At 44.6% G+C, this 16,588-nt stretch overlaps 1 protein-coding gene across 1 annotated transcript; it reads right to left on the bottom strand.

The window, feature by feature from the left end:
- Nucleotides 1–1,049: 1,049 nt before the first annotated feature.
- LOC134408180 (potassium voltage-gated channel subfamily A member 2) lies at nucleotides 1,050–5,867 on the bottom strand. The gene is made up of 2 exons (XM_063140333.1): nucleotides 5,105–5,867; nucleotides 1,050–3,707 (listed from the first exon to the last, which is right to left on the bottom strand). The coding sequence occupies exon 2, from the start codon at nucleotides 3,562–3,564 to the stop codon at nucleotides 2,065–2,067; it is 1,500 nt and encodes a 499-aa protein (XP_062996403.1). The 5' UTR covers nucleotides 3,565–3,707; nucleotides 5,105–5,867; the 3' UTR covers nucleotides 1,050–2,064.
- Nucleotides 5,868–16,588: the final 10,721 nt, after the last annotated feature.

The raw sequence follows: 16,588 nt of genomic DNA, 5'->3' as shown, positions 1-16,588 counted from the left end.
TGTCTTATGTAATGTTTAGCAGCAACTCAGAATTTGCAACTGTGAGGAGCCCCCATGACAGCCTCAGGGCCAAACCTATGTTCCCACAAGACAATGTGGAAATTTAAATTGGTGAAAAAGAAGATTTGCTCACTGCCCTCTTTCTTTTAATAGTCCTATTGATTTCAAATATGGCTTTCCTGAGATATTGAAAACAGAATGGGCCTTTATTGAAGTACTGTCCTCCTACCCTTGAGAATAGAAGCTGCAGCATCAACAGAGTGCCAATCTAGGATGCCACTCTACGAAGAGAAGTCCATCCAACAGGGCTATTGCTTCCTTGACTCAACGAATTCTGCTACCACATAACACCTGGGCTTTTTCTTCTTTTAACAGATTGATTGTCTACAAGCAGATATGGACTCTTTTTACTCTAAGTTGAAGAACATGGAGTCCACCGCATGACAACAACATCCCAATGGAAACCTTGACTCCTAAGCCACGCATTGCACGTATTCACACACAGCCACCTCCTCAGCTGCTGGAGCCAGCTGGTGCGGCTCTGTTAACACCCATTTTCAAAGGGCACATTTTCCCATACCCGAATCAGTGACCTTGGCCTGGCAATTATTCCATAAACCCACACACTGCCAGAAAATGCATTAAAAACTTAAAGTCAGATCTGGTGCAAGTCAACATAGTTCAGATGAAGTCACTGGTACTCTGTACCCTAGCTGTGAAGCTCAAACTGTGTACACTTCTACGTACTACCGGCAATCTCTGTGGGCTCTGATCTTATATATTTATCAAATGTTTGCTTAACATTTGCTTGCCAGTGTCATTCAAAGATCTTTTAACCACAAATATGCCTGAACATTTCGCCTTCTCTGGTCAGCTGCAGATCTCTGCATATGATACTATTAATTAATTACCAGTTGCTCCCAACATGCGGAAGACAGGTGCGTACTCTTCACATCACCTTCCTTCGCTTGTACACTCGTGCAAGCAAACACTTGGGGCATTTGCCTTGCTTAACAAATTTGTGCTCAGCAGTATACTCCCTTCCCCCATCCAATCCCTTTATGATTATTATTATTTTTCTTTTATGTCCATGAATCTCCTTCAAGCCACTGGAGAATCTAGAGACACTATAAACAGGTATACTATTGTCTACTTAAGAAAATAGATATATTTTTGTGTATTAAATATTAAGATCCATGCAACAAATATCCATGCAGCTGTACTGTAATACTGGTTAAATTTCACTGCAGTATAAATATATTCTAGGCCACAGCTTAGTTGCTCCAGCATTTGAAACAAGATGCTTTTCAGTTCTGAATATGTTGGTGACCCCCAAACCAGCAAGAATGCATGTGTATGTGTGTGTTTTTAATGTCTCCAGGCTCTTGGTGTATCTCTACCAAAGCAACAGAAAATGTCCTACTAAACAGTGCCTCCTGCGAGCCTCACACTGACATGCTGCAGTGGATGAATCCAATGCAGCATTTTTTGTTCAGAAGCATGACCCTGCATGGTATATTCTCCCTTTGGCATTTCTGATCTGGAAATCTGAACCTTAAAGTAATTTGGACGGATGTTCCATTAATTAAACTATGCATGACCTTTTGTATAATTCCTGAAGCTGGAAAGCTAGAATGATGTATAGCTGCATATTATTTCCTTGGGATATATATATATTTTTTTGCATGGATTGAGTTCTATATTAAACGATACGTATCTAGTTGGCATTTGGTAGTTACTGTTGTTTACATGGGGAGATTGTTGGTTTTGTTTTTCTCCAATGCCTTTCATTTGATATTGTGACATAATTTTGCCTTAAATGCTCCATATACTTGGAAACCCAGAAATCTGTGCTGGAAAAAAAGGATCACATGAAAGCTTATTGAGCATCAAATGTTAAAAAGAGTCACTTACACAACTATTGCTTCCCATGCAGAACCAATACATGTTGTAGAACATATTGTATTAACTACAATGCAAGGTATTATGCAACATCTGCAGTTGTTCCACTCGAGTTTTAAATATGTTATTAGGGTTCCTTTTTATTATTATTATTATCATTAGCTAGACATCAGTTAGCATTTTGGTTATATTAACATAGTTTGTGTTAGCTAGGGTGCAATTGGCTGTTTTCAAGTTCTCCTCTCTAAAGTCCTCATTGCTATTATTCACACCTTCTTGTATCTCCATATAATCAGACTTACTAATAGTGGAGGCACTTCTGCTTTTCTTTAGGTCAGGGGAAGAAGGGATCTTTGGGCAGCTGGTGACTTGCAAGTATTGAGCTTGCTCCTCTCCCTCTGTCTCACGGTGATAGAAGTAGTTGAAATTGGACACTATAACCGGCACTGGTAAGGCAATTGTTAATACACCTGCAATGGCACACAAGGAGCCAACTATTTTCCCACCTATGGTTGTGGGGACCATGTCTCCATAGCCAACTGTTGTCATGGAAACCACAGCCCACCAAAAAGCATCAGGAATGCTGGGGAACTGAGATTCACTCTCATCAGCCTCTGCAAAGTAGACAGCACTGGAGAACAGGATGACCCCAATGAAGAGGAAAAATATCAAGAGGCCTAGCTCCCTCATGCTGGCCTTAAGGGTTTGTCCGAGGATCTGCAATCCCTTGGAGTGCCGGGAGAGTTTGAAGATCCTGAACACCCTCACCAGACGAATCACTCGAAGGATGGCAAGAGACATTGCCTGTTGGCCTTGCTGGCCATCTTCTGGTTTCTCAGCCAGTTCTGTTCCAAGTGTGATGAAGTATGGGATGATGGCTACAATGTCGATGATGTTCATGATGTTGGTAAAAAAGCCAGCTTTGCTGGGGCAGGCAAAGAATCTCACCAAGAATTCAAAAGAGAACCAAATGATGCAGAGTGTCTCAACTATAAAGAAGGGGTCTGTGAAAGATGTTTGCTGTTGATGCCCCATCGTGCTATTGGAATAAGGGCTTGGGTTGCTACTGCTGCCATGCATCTCATCATTCTCATCCCGGAACACAGGCAAAGTTTCCAGGCAGAAGCTCACAATTGAAATCAAAATGACCATGACAGAGACAATTGCTATAATCCTAGCTGGTCCAGAGCTTTCTGGGTACTCAAAGAGTAGCCACACTTGTCTCTGAAACTCGTTCTCTGGTAAAGGCCGTTCTTCTTCCTTGATGTAACCTTCATCCTCCCGAAACATCTCCATAGCTTCTTCCCCAAGTTCATAAAACCTGATCTCTTCTGAGAAGATGTCCAAGGGCACATTAACAGGCCGCCTTAACCTGCCACCAGATTGGTAGTAATACAAAATAGCATCAAAGCTGGGTCTGTTTCGGTCAAAGAAATACTCATTCCGGAGAGGATCGAAATATCTCATTCTCTTTTTCGGGTCTCCTAACAAAGTCTCTGGAAACTGAGCGAGTGTCTTAAGCTGTGTTTCAAACCGCAGTCCCGAGATGTTAATGACCACCCTCTCGCAGCATTCATGATCAGTTTCTGGATTATAGGTGTCCTGAGGGTGACCAGGCAAAGCTGCTGCTTCATCCGTGGGGTCTCCAGTAGCAACGGTCATATTTGGGCCTTTAATCAAAACTTTCCTGAATGTCGGGGTGGGGTAAGGTTCACAGGGACTCTAATATCCACTGGATGGGTATACACATGGGCTTGGGAGTGGCTCATGAAAACGTGGAGAGGAGATCAAAAAAGCCCGTCCACCTGAAAGAGAGAAATAAATAATATGAGCATTTCCACTCACATTCCAAAGAAATTCCGCATGCATACTTCACACATATTGCCTTGGTTGGTTTTAATTTGCCTCCTCAGTGTACCCTCAGGTGCAAGGGGAGGAAACTCTCATATGCCCATGCTGTGCCATTTAGGGAAAGTTTAAGGGATGCAAGAAGAAATGGGAAAAGTTTTCTTAACTAGCAAGCACCAAATCACAACTTGTTTTTCACAGCCAACACAGTTTATTCCAAGAACTTCAGAGACTGCCCAGACTTTGTTCCTGCATTGAAGCGTTAAGATTTACCCATGCGGCACCTGAGTCTTCAGCATCCCCCTCTAGGAATACCCTGGTGGCTCTGAGGTAGAGTTAAGCATCCAACACGCTGTTGCATCAAACATCATTTTGCACATTTAACATGCTGCATTCTTGATTTTATCTTCAAGTTGTGCAGCGCAGTCTCCCTTGACTCCCCCCTCACCCTCCCCGTGCTTCCGCCTGAGTTATGTTTTTAGTTTGCAAGTGCTATCTTTGCTGCCTTCCCTTGCTGCATTTCTATGCTGAAGCACCTCTCCTGTAATTGCCTAAGGAATAATAGCAAAGGAAAAAAGAAAGGGGGGAAAACCAACTCACATTACCTGGCAGAGGATAACTCAGCATTTCTGACACCAGTTATCTGACCTTAGAGAGAAACACTCCCATAAGTTCCTCTGACAATATGGTAAGTCATGAAGAAAGAAAGAAAGAAAGAAAGAAAGAAAGAAAGGAAGGAAGGAAGGAAGGAAGGAAGGAAGGAAGGAAGGAAGGTAGGTATTGAGGTAGGGATATGACAAAGGAAAGGATTCTTGGTAGCTGTTGCAGCCCTTTCTTCAGGGCAGTGTCTGCCTGAATAGAAATGCTTCTGTATGATAGTGGGAAGATGCCACACTCAGCAAAAAGAACACCCTGATGTCCCCAGTGTCCTCAAGAGGTGTGACGTTGCCTGGAAAACCAGCAGTAAGATAGGACTGGCAGGGCTTTAAAACAGCATCTGCAAAGACCCAGTTTTCAAACGCAGCCCTTCCCTCCCTGAGCTGCATTGCAACCTCTCTAGCTATCCTAGATGAAATGAGGAGAGGAATTGTGACAGCAGGAAAAACACAGCTACATCTCTCTGTGTATCTTTTTCTGTCTAACACACACACACACACACACACACACACACGAGCGAGAGAGAGAGAGAGAGAGATTGAGAGAGAGAGATTGAGAGAGAGAGAGAGCAGACACACACACACACACACAGAGAGAGAGAGAGAGAGAGAGAGAGAGAGAGAGAGAGAGAGAGAGAGAGAGAGAGAGAGAGAGAGAGATGTATGTTGTTGAAGACAGAGAAGGGGTAGTCTTACACACCATTCGGCATCAATGTCGTTCACGCAGCCTGGCTGGTGCAGGGTCCTCTGCAGTGTGGTCTCTCTTGTGGTCTTCCGTCTCAGCAGAAGAAAACGTGCATCATGCTCTCCGTCGCACATAGCTCACCCAGCTGCAGCCAGGTCCACATCAAGGAAGCAGTGGCCTTCCTTCTGCATGCAGGACACATCCTGGAAAGATTCGACCCTAAGCACCTGAGGCAGACCCCATGTGGGCTCGAGGTCTCAGCCAGAAATGCCCCCTGCGATTCCCATGTCCTTAGCACAATGCTGCATTGCCGGCTGTCCAGCCTCTGGCTTGGCTGAGTGGATGTTCAGCTCACGGATAACCACGGGAGGCTATTCGGTTCTCTTCTCTGGATACTGCTTTTTTTCTTCTTGTTGTTGCTAAGCCCAACCAAAGGTTTTTTCCTCCCCAAGAGAGACTCCCTGGCATCCTATCCTCAGCAGTAGACAGCCGCCTTCCTTACCCACTCACAGCCAGGATTCAAGAACGAAGGGAGGGGAGGCAAGTGAAATACCATCTTTTAGCCTTAGTCCCTAAACCAGAGATTTTTGCACGCACCTGACCCCTTATCCTTCCCGGTGCCTAACACCATCCTCATCCCTTCAGGCTGTGTCTTCAGGTTCTCCTTTCACTGGATTTCTCCCCTGTCTCCTGACTCCTGGCCTCCCTTCTCCTTATGCATTAGAAAAATAGTACAACCCTGACAAAGCTTGCAGCCTTCAACTGCTATACTTAACCCCTTGTTTGCCATTGCAAAATCATAGAAGGTTATCATATGTTCCATTCTCCCTCTCCCTCCCTCCCTTTCCCTCTCCCTCTTCCTCCTCCTCCTTTGAATTGCTAAGAGAATCCTCCCCTCTTGGGAACGAAGGGTTTTTAAGGCAATATTTCTGAATGTGAAATGGTAAGCGTAGTTTACAACCAACCTTATGTGCACAAAATGGAACAAAACAAATCCAACCTTAGTGGTTTTTTTAATCATTTCCCCACCAACACCCAATATTACAAAAAGTCAAGATGAGCAATCAGTGCCCAAAATATTAAGCTTCCAGCAAGTTAATTTTTATGTTGGCTTTAATATAGATCGCCACATCTTAGTAATGATGTTATCGTGTCATCTGTGTGTGTAACATTTTCCCAATACCTCTTCCCCTTCCCCCAATCTGAGTGCTCTGTTATAATATTTCATACATCCTTGCTTTGCAGTGCATGGGGATGGGGGTCTCATGCAAAGAGATATGGCTAATCAAGATTTATTGGGGTCCTTGCAGGGGGTGAAGGCAGCACATCAGGCAAATGCATGCAAGGGGGGACCAGGTTGGAATTAATCTCAGGGCAGGTATGATGCATGCCACACACTACAGAATGTTCGGCATGATGTCTGAAGGCACAGGTGCATGCATTGAGGGAAAGGCCGTCTTTGATTTACCCTTTTCAATCGAAATACGAAGCATCTATTTTCACAGTTTGTGGTAAACCTCTATTTAACTTGGGGTGAGGGGGGAGAAGCAGCTTACAATTGGTTCTGCAGTTAGGCATGCAGCGAATACATAACAAGCTTTCTGTGCTGTGGTGCCCCTCCTTACCTGCGGATAGAGGAAGCTAACTTAAAGGAGACAGAGCTTAGAGACAAAGAGGGAAATCATGAACAGTGAACTTTGCCATTCCTGATTAACCAGAAAAGCTGCAGTGTTTTCTTTTGTTTTGTTTTGTTTAGCAGTGATCAAGAGATCAGCTACCAAGAAATGCAACGCTCTATTGACATTTGCTGCCGCCACAACATGTGTCTCCTATATAATATTTTTAGTAACCAATTAGCTTGGTAGAAGGGCAGAAATAAGCAACTCTCAGTTGAGAAAATTTCGTCACTGGATAACTTCGCACTCCATTGCGGTACTGCTGAAGGTGTGTGGACTGTCCCTGTTGAAGATGTTTCTGTTTGAGATTGTGGGAGGTAACACAATGCAAGCCCTGTCTATAGCTTTTGATATATGATGGCTCTTATACAGTTAGAAGTCATCACTTGATCTTGTCATCACTGAGCGATTAGCATGAAAGTGCCAATCCGTCCTTAGTCCAAGCTCCTTAACTAACATTACCTATTTATTTGAACATAAGAAGAGCCCTGCTGAACCAGACCAAAGGCCCATCGGGTCCAACATTCTGTTCCCACAGTAGCCAACAAGCTGCCCATTGGAACCTCAGTAGCAGGAAAAGAGTGCAATAGCACACACATACATACCGCTCATGTTCCCCAACAAGTGGCACACAGAGGCACACTGTCTCTGATACTTGTTGCTATACATAGACTAGTAGCCATCAATAGCTTCATCCTCGAATGAATTTGTCTAATCTCCTTTTAAAGTTTTCCAAGTTGGTGGCTATCACTACAACTTGTATTAGCAAATTCCATAGTTTGACCATGTGCTGTGTGAAGAAGTCCTTCATTTTATCTGTCCTGAATTTCCCACCTTTCAACTTGGTGGGAAATCCTTGGGTTCCAGTATTATGAGAAATCTACTTTCTCCACACTATGCATAATTTTGTACACCTCCCTCACATCTCCCCATATGTACCTTTTTTTCTAAGCTAAACAGTCCCAGATGTGGTAACTTTGCCCCATAGGGAGTTTTTCCAGTCCCTTGATCATTTCAGCTTCCCTTTTCTGCAGCTTTTCCTATTCTACAATATATTTTTTAATGTGTGGTGGCCAGAAGTAGACTTTGGAGACTCGCGGGGCGGGGGGGGAGCAATCCCTGCTCACGTGGCTCCGCTTCAAGGAGCCGGGCTGTGTGAGCCTTAGCCAAGCGCATGGGAGGCTGCGTCACCATTCTGAGCCTTTGGCAAAGTGCACTTACTAATACTGGAGGCCCTGGAAAGCACACTTTGCTGCCCTCACCACACCAATCAGGGCCTTAAAGGCCCTGTTTCAAAAGAGGGCCTTGTATTAAGAGGAACTTTAAGGCTCCCACTGGTGCAGGAGAGGCTCCAGAAAGTGTGCAATTCCCCAGGCCATGCAAATGCCATTTTAATGTCCATTATCCCAGTTTCGAGAGATCCTTTTGGAGCTCTTTGCAATTTGTTATTTTTAACAACATCAAATATTTTGATGTCATGAGCAAACCTTGACACTCACTGCTCACTTCTAATTCCAGACCATTTATGAACTATTTAAAAAGCACTGGTTCCAATACATATCCTTGTGGGATTCTTTATCTCCCTCCATTGCAATAATTGACCATTTCTTTCTGCTCTCTGCTTTTTGATCTTTAACCAGTTACTGATCCATAAGAGGAACTCTCCTCCTATTCCATCACTGCTAAGTTTGCTCAGGGATCTTGGTGAGGGATTTTGTCAAAAGTTTTTTGGAAATCCAAGTAAACAATATCTACCAGATTGCCCCTGTCCACATGTTGATTGACTCTCTTGAAAAATTCTAAAAAGTTAGTGAAGCAGGACATAACTTTGCAGGCACCATGTTGATTCTTTTCAGAAGGACTTGTCCTTCAATATGCTTGATAATTTTATCTTTAATAACACTTTCCACCAATTTACCCAGAACAGACATTAGGCTAACTGGACTGCAGTTTCCCAGATTCCCTCTCCCTCTCCCGGATTCCTTTTTAAAAATTGGTGTTACTTTGACCACCTGCCATACTTTGATACAGAGGCTGATCTTAGGGACATATTGAATATTTTTGTAAGAAAATCAGCAATTTCACATTTGAGTTCTTTAACAACTCTAGGATGGATACCACTAGACTTAGTGATTTGTTAGATTTCAAGTAGGTACAAACATCTATGATCACATTGTATGTAGAAGTTTATGTGTTACATTGGAGCATACCCTGCAAATGTACCTGTCCACCTAGTGGAATGCCAACATTCTTTCTTTGATATCAAGACAAAGAACTTTAATACTATATAAATTACAACTACACATTCTGAAAAATATAGAGATCTATGGCACATTTTGAAATAAAGGATGTGAATTCTTTGGGTCATGCCAGCCACCACACTCCATGCATGTGACTAGTTTTCACACTTGATCTCAACCCTCTTATGAGGATTGGCCTCACTGGTGCCCTCAGGCAGGATATGGGGGCAGAAGTACAGGCCTCCATTCAGCAGGAGTCCCCCAAACTCAACAGGGATGACTTACCACACTTCATAGCACATTCAGTAATACACATTGCCAGCTAAAGGCGAGAGAAGGGCAATACCATGAACTCCAGAATTTAAAATTACCTAACTATACTGTAGAATGGTTGCTTTCACAGAAAATAAAACAAATATACTCAGATTTCATCTAATACTGGGGAAAGTATGCAATTCTTGTACTAATTTTTATATGGTTAAAAAAAAAAGTCACCACAAGGTGACTTTAAGCCATTCATTTTATTTATTTTCCAATTTTCCAATTTTTAAATTATTTTCTACAGAAAAAGATGCAACAAGACTTCACAAACTTAACAAATAATGCAATACAATACAACTTATAAAGGCATACATATAAAATATATAAGGCCATATTATTCCATTTAAGGCGTTCTTCACGGCAGACATCAGGGCTATCTGTTACTTCACTTTAGCTAGCACAGTGTTGTGTATTAAGCCCACATATTATAAGCCATTCATTTCAAACATTGCATTGTTTTTCTTCTGTAGAACGTGTCCCTACACAATAAAATCTGAGATTTACCAAATCTTGGAGCATTGTTTTTATTTGCTTTATGATAAGGTCTGTATTGCCTGGAGCACTGTAGCTCATTGCATAAGCAGGGGTCTTAAAAGAATAGATAACTTATTTTTCAAAAATGTAGGCAAGCATTTTCGTAGCCCCTCCCACCCACCCCAAGGATTTTTTGTGCTGGTTCATTTCCATATTCTTTTTGTTTTTGTTGTGAGGTGTTCATATCAAAACTTATGTTTCACTACAGGGTTTCACAGGCCTGGAATTGTTTCTTAAGGATTTGATAGAATTATTCTTGAGTCTCTGTCAGCCCTGGGCTGAGCATTCAGAATGCTAGAAGACGTACAAGTCCCAATAGACTTGGGACCAGAGTTGGGGTGGAGCACAGGCGTGAAATTAGGCCCAGTGCTCACAAGCATCCCCTTGAGTAGCTGCCCGGGCCCTAACACCCAGCAGGGTTCACCAGGGCTGGCCCTATCATTAGAGACAACCACCTAGGGTGGTCATTTATGAGGAAATGCATCACCAAAAAGGAGAAGTGATTTGCATAGCAGCAACTGCATATCTTAATTTACATGCATAGATGCAGATTTAGAAATAATTATCATAATTTAAATAGCACCACAATATATCTTACCAGTCACCATAGTGTGGAAGACTGTGTCCGATTGACTTGTGTGCCTGCTGTTCAGCCTGCTGTCCTAGTGCGAATTGTTGACGGGCAACAGTAGTTCTGGTTCATTAGCTTTAAAATGGAATAGGATGGGACAGCAGCAAATAAAAAGCGAGTCAGGGAGGGAAACCAAAGGATCACGGCCAGTGTAACACCTGTCTTGGGTAATTGCCAGGGCCCCCATATCCTGGCAGGGCCCACTGCTGATCAGGGCCGGCCCTCCCATGAGGCAGGGTGAATCTCCTTATCAGAGGGGGGGGTAGATTATACACACCAGGAGGGCCCCCTGAGGCCCACAGCCTCACTTGAATCCCACAGCGGGAGAGTGGCCAGCAGGGTTCCTTGAGTCAGCCCCCACCCTACCCCCGCCATCTTTTGCTCTGAGAACTCTCCAGAGAGGCTGCCCATCTAATCTCTCACTTTGGGATAGTCCTGAGAACAAGAAATTGGGTTTGCAGCCTCTCCAGCGAGCTGCCCAGGCTCGAAAGCTACACTTTGAAGGGTCCTTCCTCAAAGTGGGGCATTGTATGTGAGGTGGCCCTGTACAAGCCATTGCTTTGGGGAAGGACCCTTCAAAGTACAGCATTTAGGCCTGAGTGGCTCTCCAAAGACCATGCCCAATCTCTTGTTCAGGGGGAGGGGTTGCACGTGTCGGTGGTGGTAATGGAGAGCGGCTGGTCAGCGGAGACAGTGGCAGGGGACAGCACACTTTCTCCTGCCTCAGGACAACTTGTGCAGCTTTTGACACCAGCCCTGGGGCGGGTGGGGGCTTTCATTTTGTTTTGTGTTCCAGATGTATCTGTCATGTTGATCCAGCTGCCTTTTACATTTTCCACAATGCGCCACAACACAGCATCACTCCGGGCATTGTGGGACATTTAAACAGCAGTCTGACATTATCCAGCATACCTGGATCACTGCTGCTGCTGCTGCCTCCACGTAAGTATGCAAGGGTCCACCAAGAGAGGAGGGGGTTGGACCAGAGGTCACTTTGCTCAGAGCTCCTCAAGCCTGAAACCAGCACCACAAAGGATAAATAAGCAGACTGGCAAGTGAAGGCAGCCCAGAAAGTTAACGAGGGCCTGGCAGACAAATCCAGAGTCTGGCTATTGAAGATCCAGGCCTGACCCAGAAACAGTTATAGCCAGTCCAATGTCTTCAGCTTGCCTGGGGATGGAGTCATGCTATGACTGGGAGGAAAACACGGCTTCTTTCCCACTCCATCTCCTCAAGTGGTTTGCCATAATGATGAGGAGCCTCCAAGACAAAAGCTAACTCTGACCATTTTTTTTCTTTACATAAAGCAAACTCTGTTCTGGTTCTTTTATTCCATAGATTTTGTGATCAGGAGAAGTGAGAACACTACTTGTTGTTGTGGAGGCTGGTGGCTCCGATGACAGTGCGATGGCGAGTCCACTCCTGGCTTCACTCAGAACCTGTCAGCACTCTAAAGAAACTATCCAAGGTTAGGGTGACCATATGAAAAGGAGGACAGGGCTCCTGTATCTTTAACAGTAATGTAGAAAAGGGAATTTCAGCAGGTGTCAATTGAAGAGGATGAAATTCCCTCTTCATCACAACAGTTAAAGCTGCAGAAGCCCTGCCCTCTTTTGTATCTGGTCACTCTACTATAGCTAGTGTAGCTTTAACTGTTGTGATGAAGAGGGAATTTCACCCTCTTCAATTGACACCTGCTGAAATTCCCTTTTCTACATTACTGTTAAAGATACCGGAGCCCTGTCCTCCTTTTCATATGGTCACCCTATCCAAGGTGCACTTTGGATAGATCCTTTAGAATTCTGACTAGGGCCAGATCGACACCAAGCAGGATATGACTCTTTGAACATGGTTTGAAAACTGTATATGGAGTGTGTCCTGGGCCCCAACAGTTGTCACTACTCTTATAAACCACTTTAAAGCAGTAGTGTAGATCCGGCCTAGTTCTGACTGAAACCTGGAATGGATTCGCCACCTGACTGACATCAGAGCCACCAGCCTCCACTGGCTTGTTCTTAGCTTCTATTTGGTGCATTTTAATCATGTGTTAAAATGCTTAACATTGACCATGACCAGCTGAGCAATCTTTATACACAGGGCTGCAGAACCTCAGGCCCAGGCGTCAAATCCGGTCTGCCTGGGTGAGTCCCAGTACAGCTCTCTGGGGTTCCCCAGATGGGCCCACCCACTTCCCTTGGCCCCACCCTCTTTCTCTCAACCACCAATCACTTTGCGGTTTCCTTGGTTTGGTGCTTTTTTCCCATTCTGGAAGGTCGAAATGCCTCTGCAGAGACTCATTTCCCAACAGGAAGAAGTCTAAGCTAAAACATGCTGGCATTTGGGGCCGCCCCTTTCACCTTTTGGCCCCACCCACTACTGGAATGTGGCCCCCGAGCGCTTCTCCACAATGGAATTCGGAGGTTCTGCAATCGTGCTGCACTTCCCTTACACTAATTCACTGCTGCGGCGATTCTCCCCCTGTGAGAGAGAGCTGTTTGTTGAGAGCAATGGGAGACGCACAGCGAGCATCATGAATCACTGTCAACACTTGGAGCACATTGTGTGGGAAAATCAAACTGGGGAGCATAAGTTGGTATCCAGCCATTACCCTTCTATGCCGGAATGCCCATTTGACAGCCTGGTTCCTTCAAAGGTCCTTCGTATTATTTCTCTGTATTTTCTGCCCGTTGTCTGCATCAGGTGACATTAATCAAGGCGTGAAGGATGGCCACCCGAGTTATTTGTGTTGGCTGACGGCCACCAGCTCAGACTTGTCTTATGAACTTGGAGGAATAAGTCAGACTATGGGAGTGGGCCAGCTAGGAATGGGTGAAATCAGCGAGTGCTCGTCCCACCTCAGCTGACAACCGCCCCAGCGAGCCTTGGCAAAGCTTGCGAGCGCTTGGCAAACGCCAGTATGGGCTGGCTGCATAATGGTGGCCAACATTAGCGCAGCGGGAGGGGAAGTTTCATGAGGCTCCGGAAATTGTACTTCTCCCCCCCCCCCGCACCAGTGGGGGGCTTAAATTTTACCCTTGTGTTTAATAGGGGCTTGAAGGCCCCCATTGGAGCAGGAGGGGCTGTGATTTCCAGAGCCTCTGGAAAGTGCGCACACACACACACACACACACACACACTGCATTAATGGCAGTTGTCATTAATGCAGCAGGGGGAAAGGGCTTGATGCCAGAAGTCAGGGTGGACCCATACTGGACCACTCCCAGGGGGTTCATGAACGCTCGGGCACGGGTCCGCCCTCGAGCCAAGCACATCAACTGGGTCCATGAGGGCTGGAATTGGGGGGTCCGCTGTCCTTACAGACCCAGTCGGATATTTGCGACATCCCTAGGACCAGCACACCAGGTGTGCTGAAGGTCGCTGGCATGACCGGCCAGCACATTGTCCAGGTAGCCCTCAAGTACATAAGTCCCCAGAAACTTGCTCACAGTTTGCTTCAGCCTGGACAGTGGAGGTGCTGCATGCTGGCCATCTGACAGGGGTCTCTCCATTGTAGTTCTCCTGGGGCTCCCGAAAATTGAACAGGGAAGTAAGCTATCTTGCTTAGTATTATATGTTTCTTTGTATCTTTTTGCCTGCTATGGAATAAAAACTTATGACTTCTATCCACTTGTGCGCTTATGACGTCTAAATCCTGAACGATCCTTTGCCTCTTGGCAAACACACATCCCATACCAGGATGCACAGTCGGTGTTTGTGAGGTGGGACAGGAGGGGTGCCACCTGAGTGCTCAGCCAACGCTTAAGTTCCTTCAGCTTTCTCCCTGCAACGCCCATGAGGATGCTGTCCCTTGGTGAGCTTCAGTGAAGCATTGTGTGCGCAGCAGCTGTGTATTCTGCTCCATGCATCTGAGCTGTGATCCTTCCAGGCAAAAGTGGTCGTGGCTGTTTGACCAGCAGTGGACACGGTTGGGGTGGAGAGAAAGCCAAACCATGTGTAGGCATGAATGACTCTCTTGTGTGCAGCAGAGGGGTGGGGTGGAGGAGAATGTAAGAGCAACACTGTTCAGTCAAGACTCAGTATTCACATACTGACATGGGGATGACCCAGGGGGTAGTTGCTGAGGTTAAACATAATGGATTGGATCCAGGACCTGCCTTCCACAAGAGGAAAGGCTCCACTCGCAGAAAGTTCTCCTGGCACTGCCAGTTGGAGTGGAGTTTGTGTTGGGTGTTGGGAGTTTGGTGTTGCCCAGAGTCCCAAGGTGAGGTACCTGTTAGGGTTCTAAGCAGAGAACTGATAGCAAGATGCACGAGTTCCCATGTGTACTATCTTCTTCTGGAGTCTTTCCACGTTTGCTACAGGCTTCTTTAGATGGTGACCACAAGATTTTGAATTGAAAACTTCCGCTCGCAGTAATACTATTAAGTTCAATGAAACAGCACCATCTAGTGGTGGAATTATAGCACTATACCAGTTTTATACACTGGGGACATCCCATGATTATTTAAAATATTGCATTATTATTATTATTATTATTATTATTATTATTATTATTATTATTATTTTAAAAAAGCAAGATTACTGGAGGAAAGTGCAGGTGATATCCTGGAGGTTGATGGCGTTAGGTAAAGGACTGACAAACTTCTGTGAGTAGCCAATCATGAGCATGCAGTAAATCGCTCATAGGGTTTATATACTGCTGGTGAAGTGCTGCAATTGGATGTTGAGTAACACCATTTTATTTAGGGTGCAATCCGATGCCATTTTCCACTGATAATTCGGTCCTACTCTGGCCTGTTTCACCAGTGCATTTACACCAGCAGAGCCATTCTGCCAGCACATCTGTCATGCTAGCAGTGACACTGGCTTTCCAGGATTTCCATCAAATCCTAAAGCCCCTCAGCCAACATAACTACAGTACAGAACCATGCCTTAGTTTGGCCTCAATGTTTCAAGTGGGAAAATGTTTAGCTTTCCGACTGCAATCAGCAGGATCTAAAAGTGCTTAATTTTAGACAAATTGTGTCCAGTTCCATGTACAATTCCATCCTTCCACCGGAGGAGTGTTCTGCTGGTGTATCTGTCATGGTGATAGCGAGTCTGGCATTCCAAATTAGAGCCCTGAGCAAAGCCTGTACAGGTCATAGAAAAGTTAAAGACAGGTGAGAGGAGAGAAAGAAATCACTGAAATTGAGAGATGGAAAGGGAGGTGTAGAAGAATGCCTATAACATTTATATAATAGGATGGAAAACCCTGAAGTCAGAGGCAGTAGAAGATTGGCTAGGAAGCTTTCTGCATGAGGCTTTTCTTGTGCACTCATGATTGCTCACTTATGGTAGTTTGCAGGTTCTTTACACATCATCCTCCAGGGCTTCTCCATTATTGCGACAATTATTGTGAGTTTTTTTAGATTGAGGAAAGTCTGGTATATCCTGAATGGCACAATGAATTGCTCTGTGTATTTGAACAATTCCGCTATACCACAGCACCATGTAGTGGCTATATATAATGGAATATGTAGAATGGCAGAGAAAGAAACCCCCTGGGGGGGAAAGCCTGTGTAAAGGAGCCGATCTTAACCCCACAAAGAATCTGGAGGTAGAAATGGGATTAAGGATAAAAGCCTCATGTAGAAATGCCCTGGGTAAACCACTGAAATTGCTACTGATTTTGAACAAAAATATATGGGTGTTGCAGAAATGAAAGAACCAGTTCTGCATAAGCATCAAAATGAATGCAATTCTAATGAATGTGTAACAAAACAAATGAAACTTTTAATTCTGAAAACAAATGGTGTAGTGATTTTTTCCCCCACAAGGCTCTCAAAGTGGCTTCTGATACATACACAAAACAAGACAGTGGTAGAGCAGATAAAATTCTAGCACCACACCTCTGTTTTATCTGGACTGAGCTACAGTTTTTGTTTTGGGTTTTTTTTGCCTTCATTCAGTCCATTAGTGAGTCCAGACAGTGATTCAGCACTTCTACAGCTTTACCTTAATTTGATGAAAAGGAGTAGAGCTGGGTGTCATCAAATCCCTAGATACCTTCACTCAGCAGTTTCACAAAACTGTTAAGCAGCACAAGAGACAAGATGGTGTATCCTGTGGTATACTATACCACATGTGTAAGC

The sequence above is a fragment of the Elgaria multicarinata genome, chromosome 1 (assembly GCF_023053635.1).
Source record: "Elgaria multicarinata webbii isolate HBS135686 ecotype San Diego chromosome 1, rElgMul1.1.pri, whole genome shotgun sequence".
NCBI classification, from domain to species: Eukaryota; Metazoa; Chordata; class Lepidosauria; order Squamata; family Anguidae; genus Elgaria; species Elgaria multicarinata.
Note: the sequence above shows the minus strand (reverse complement) of the source record. Positions and strands in the feature narration are given on the sequence as shown.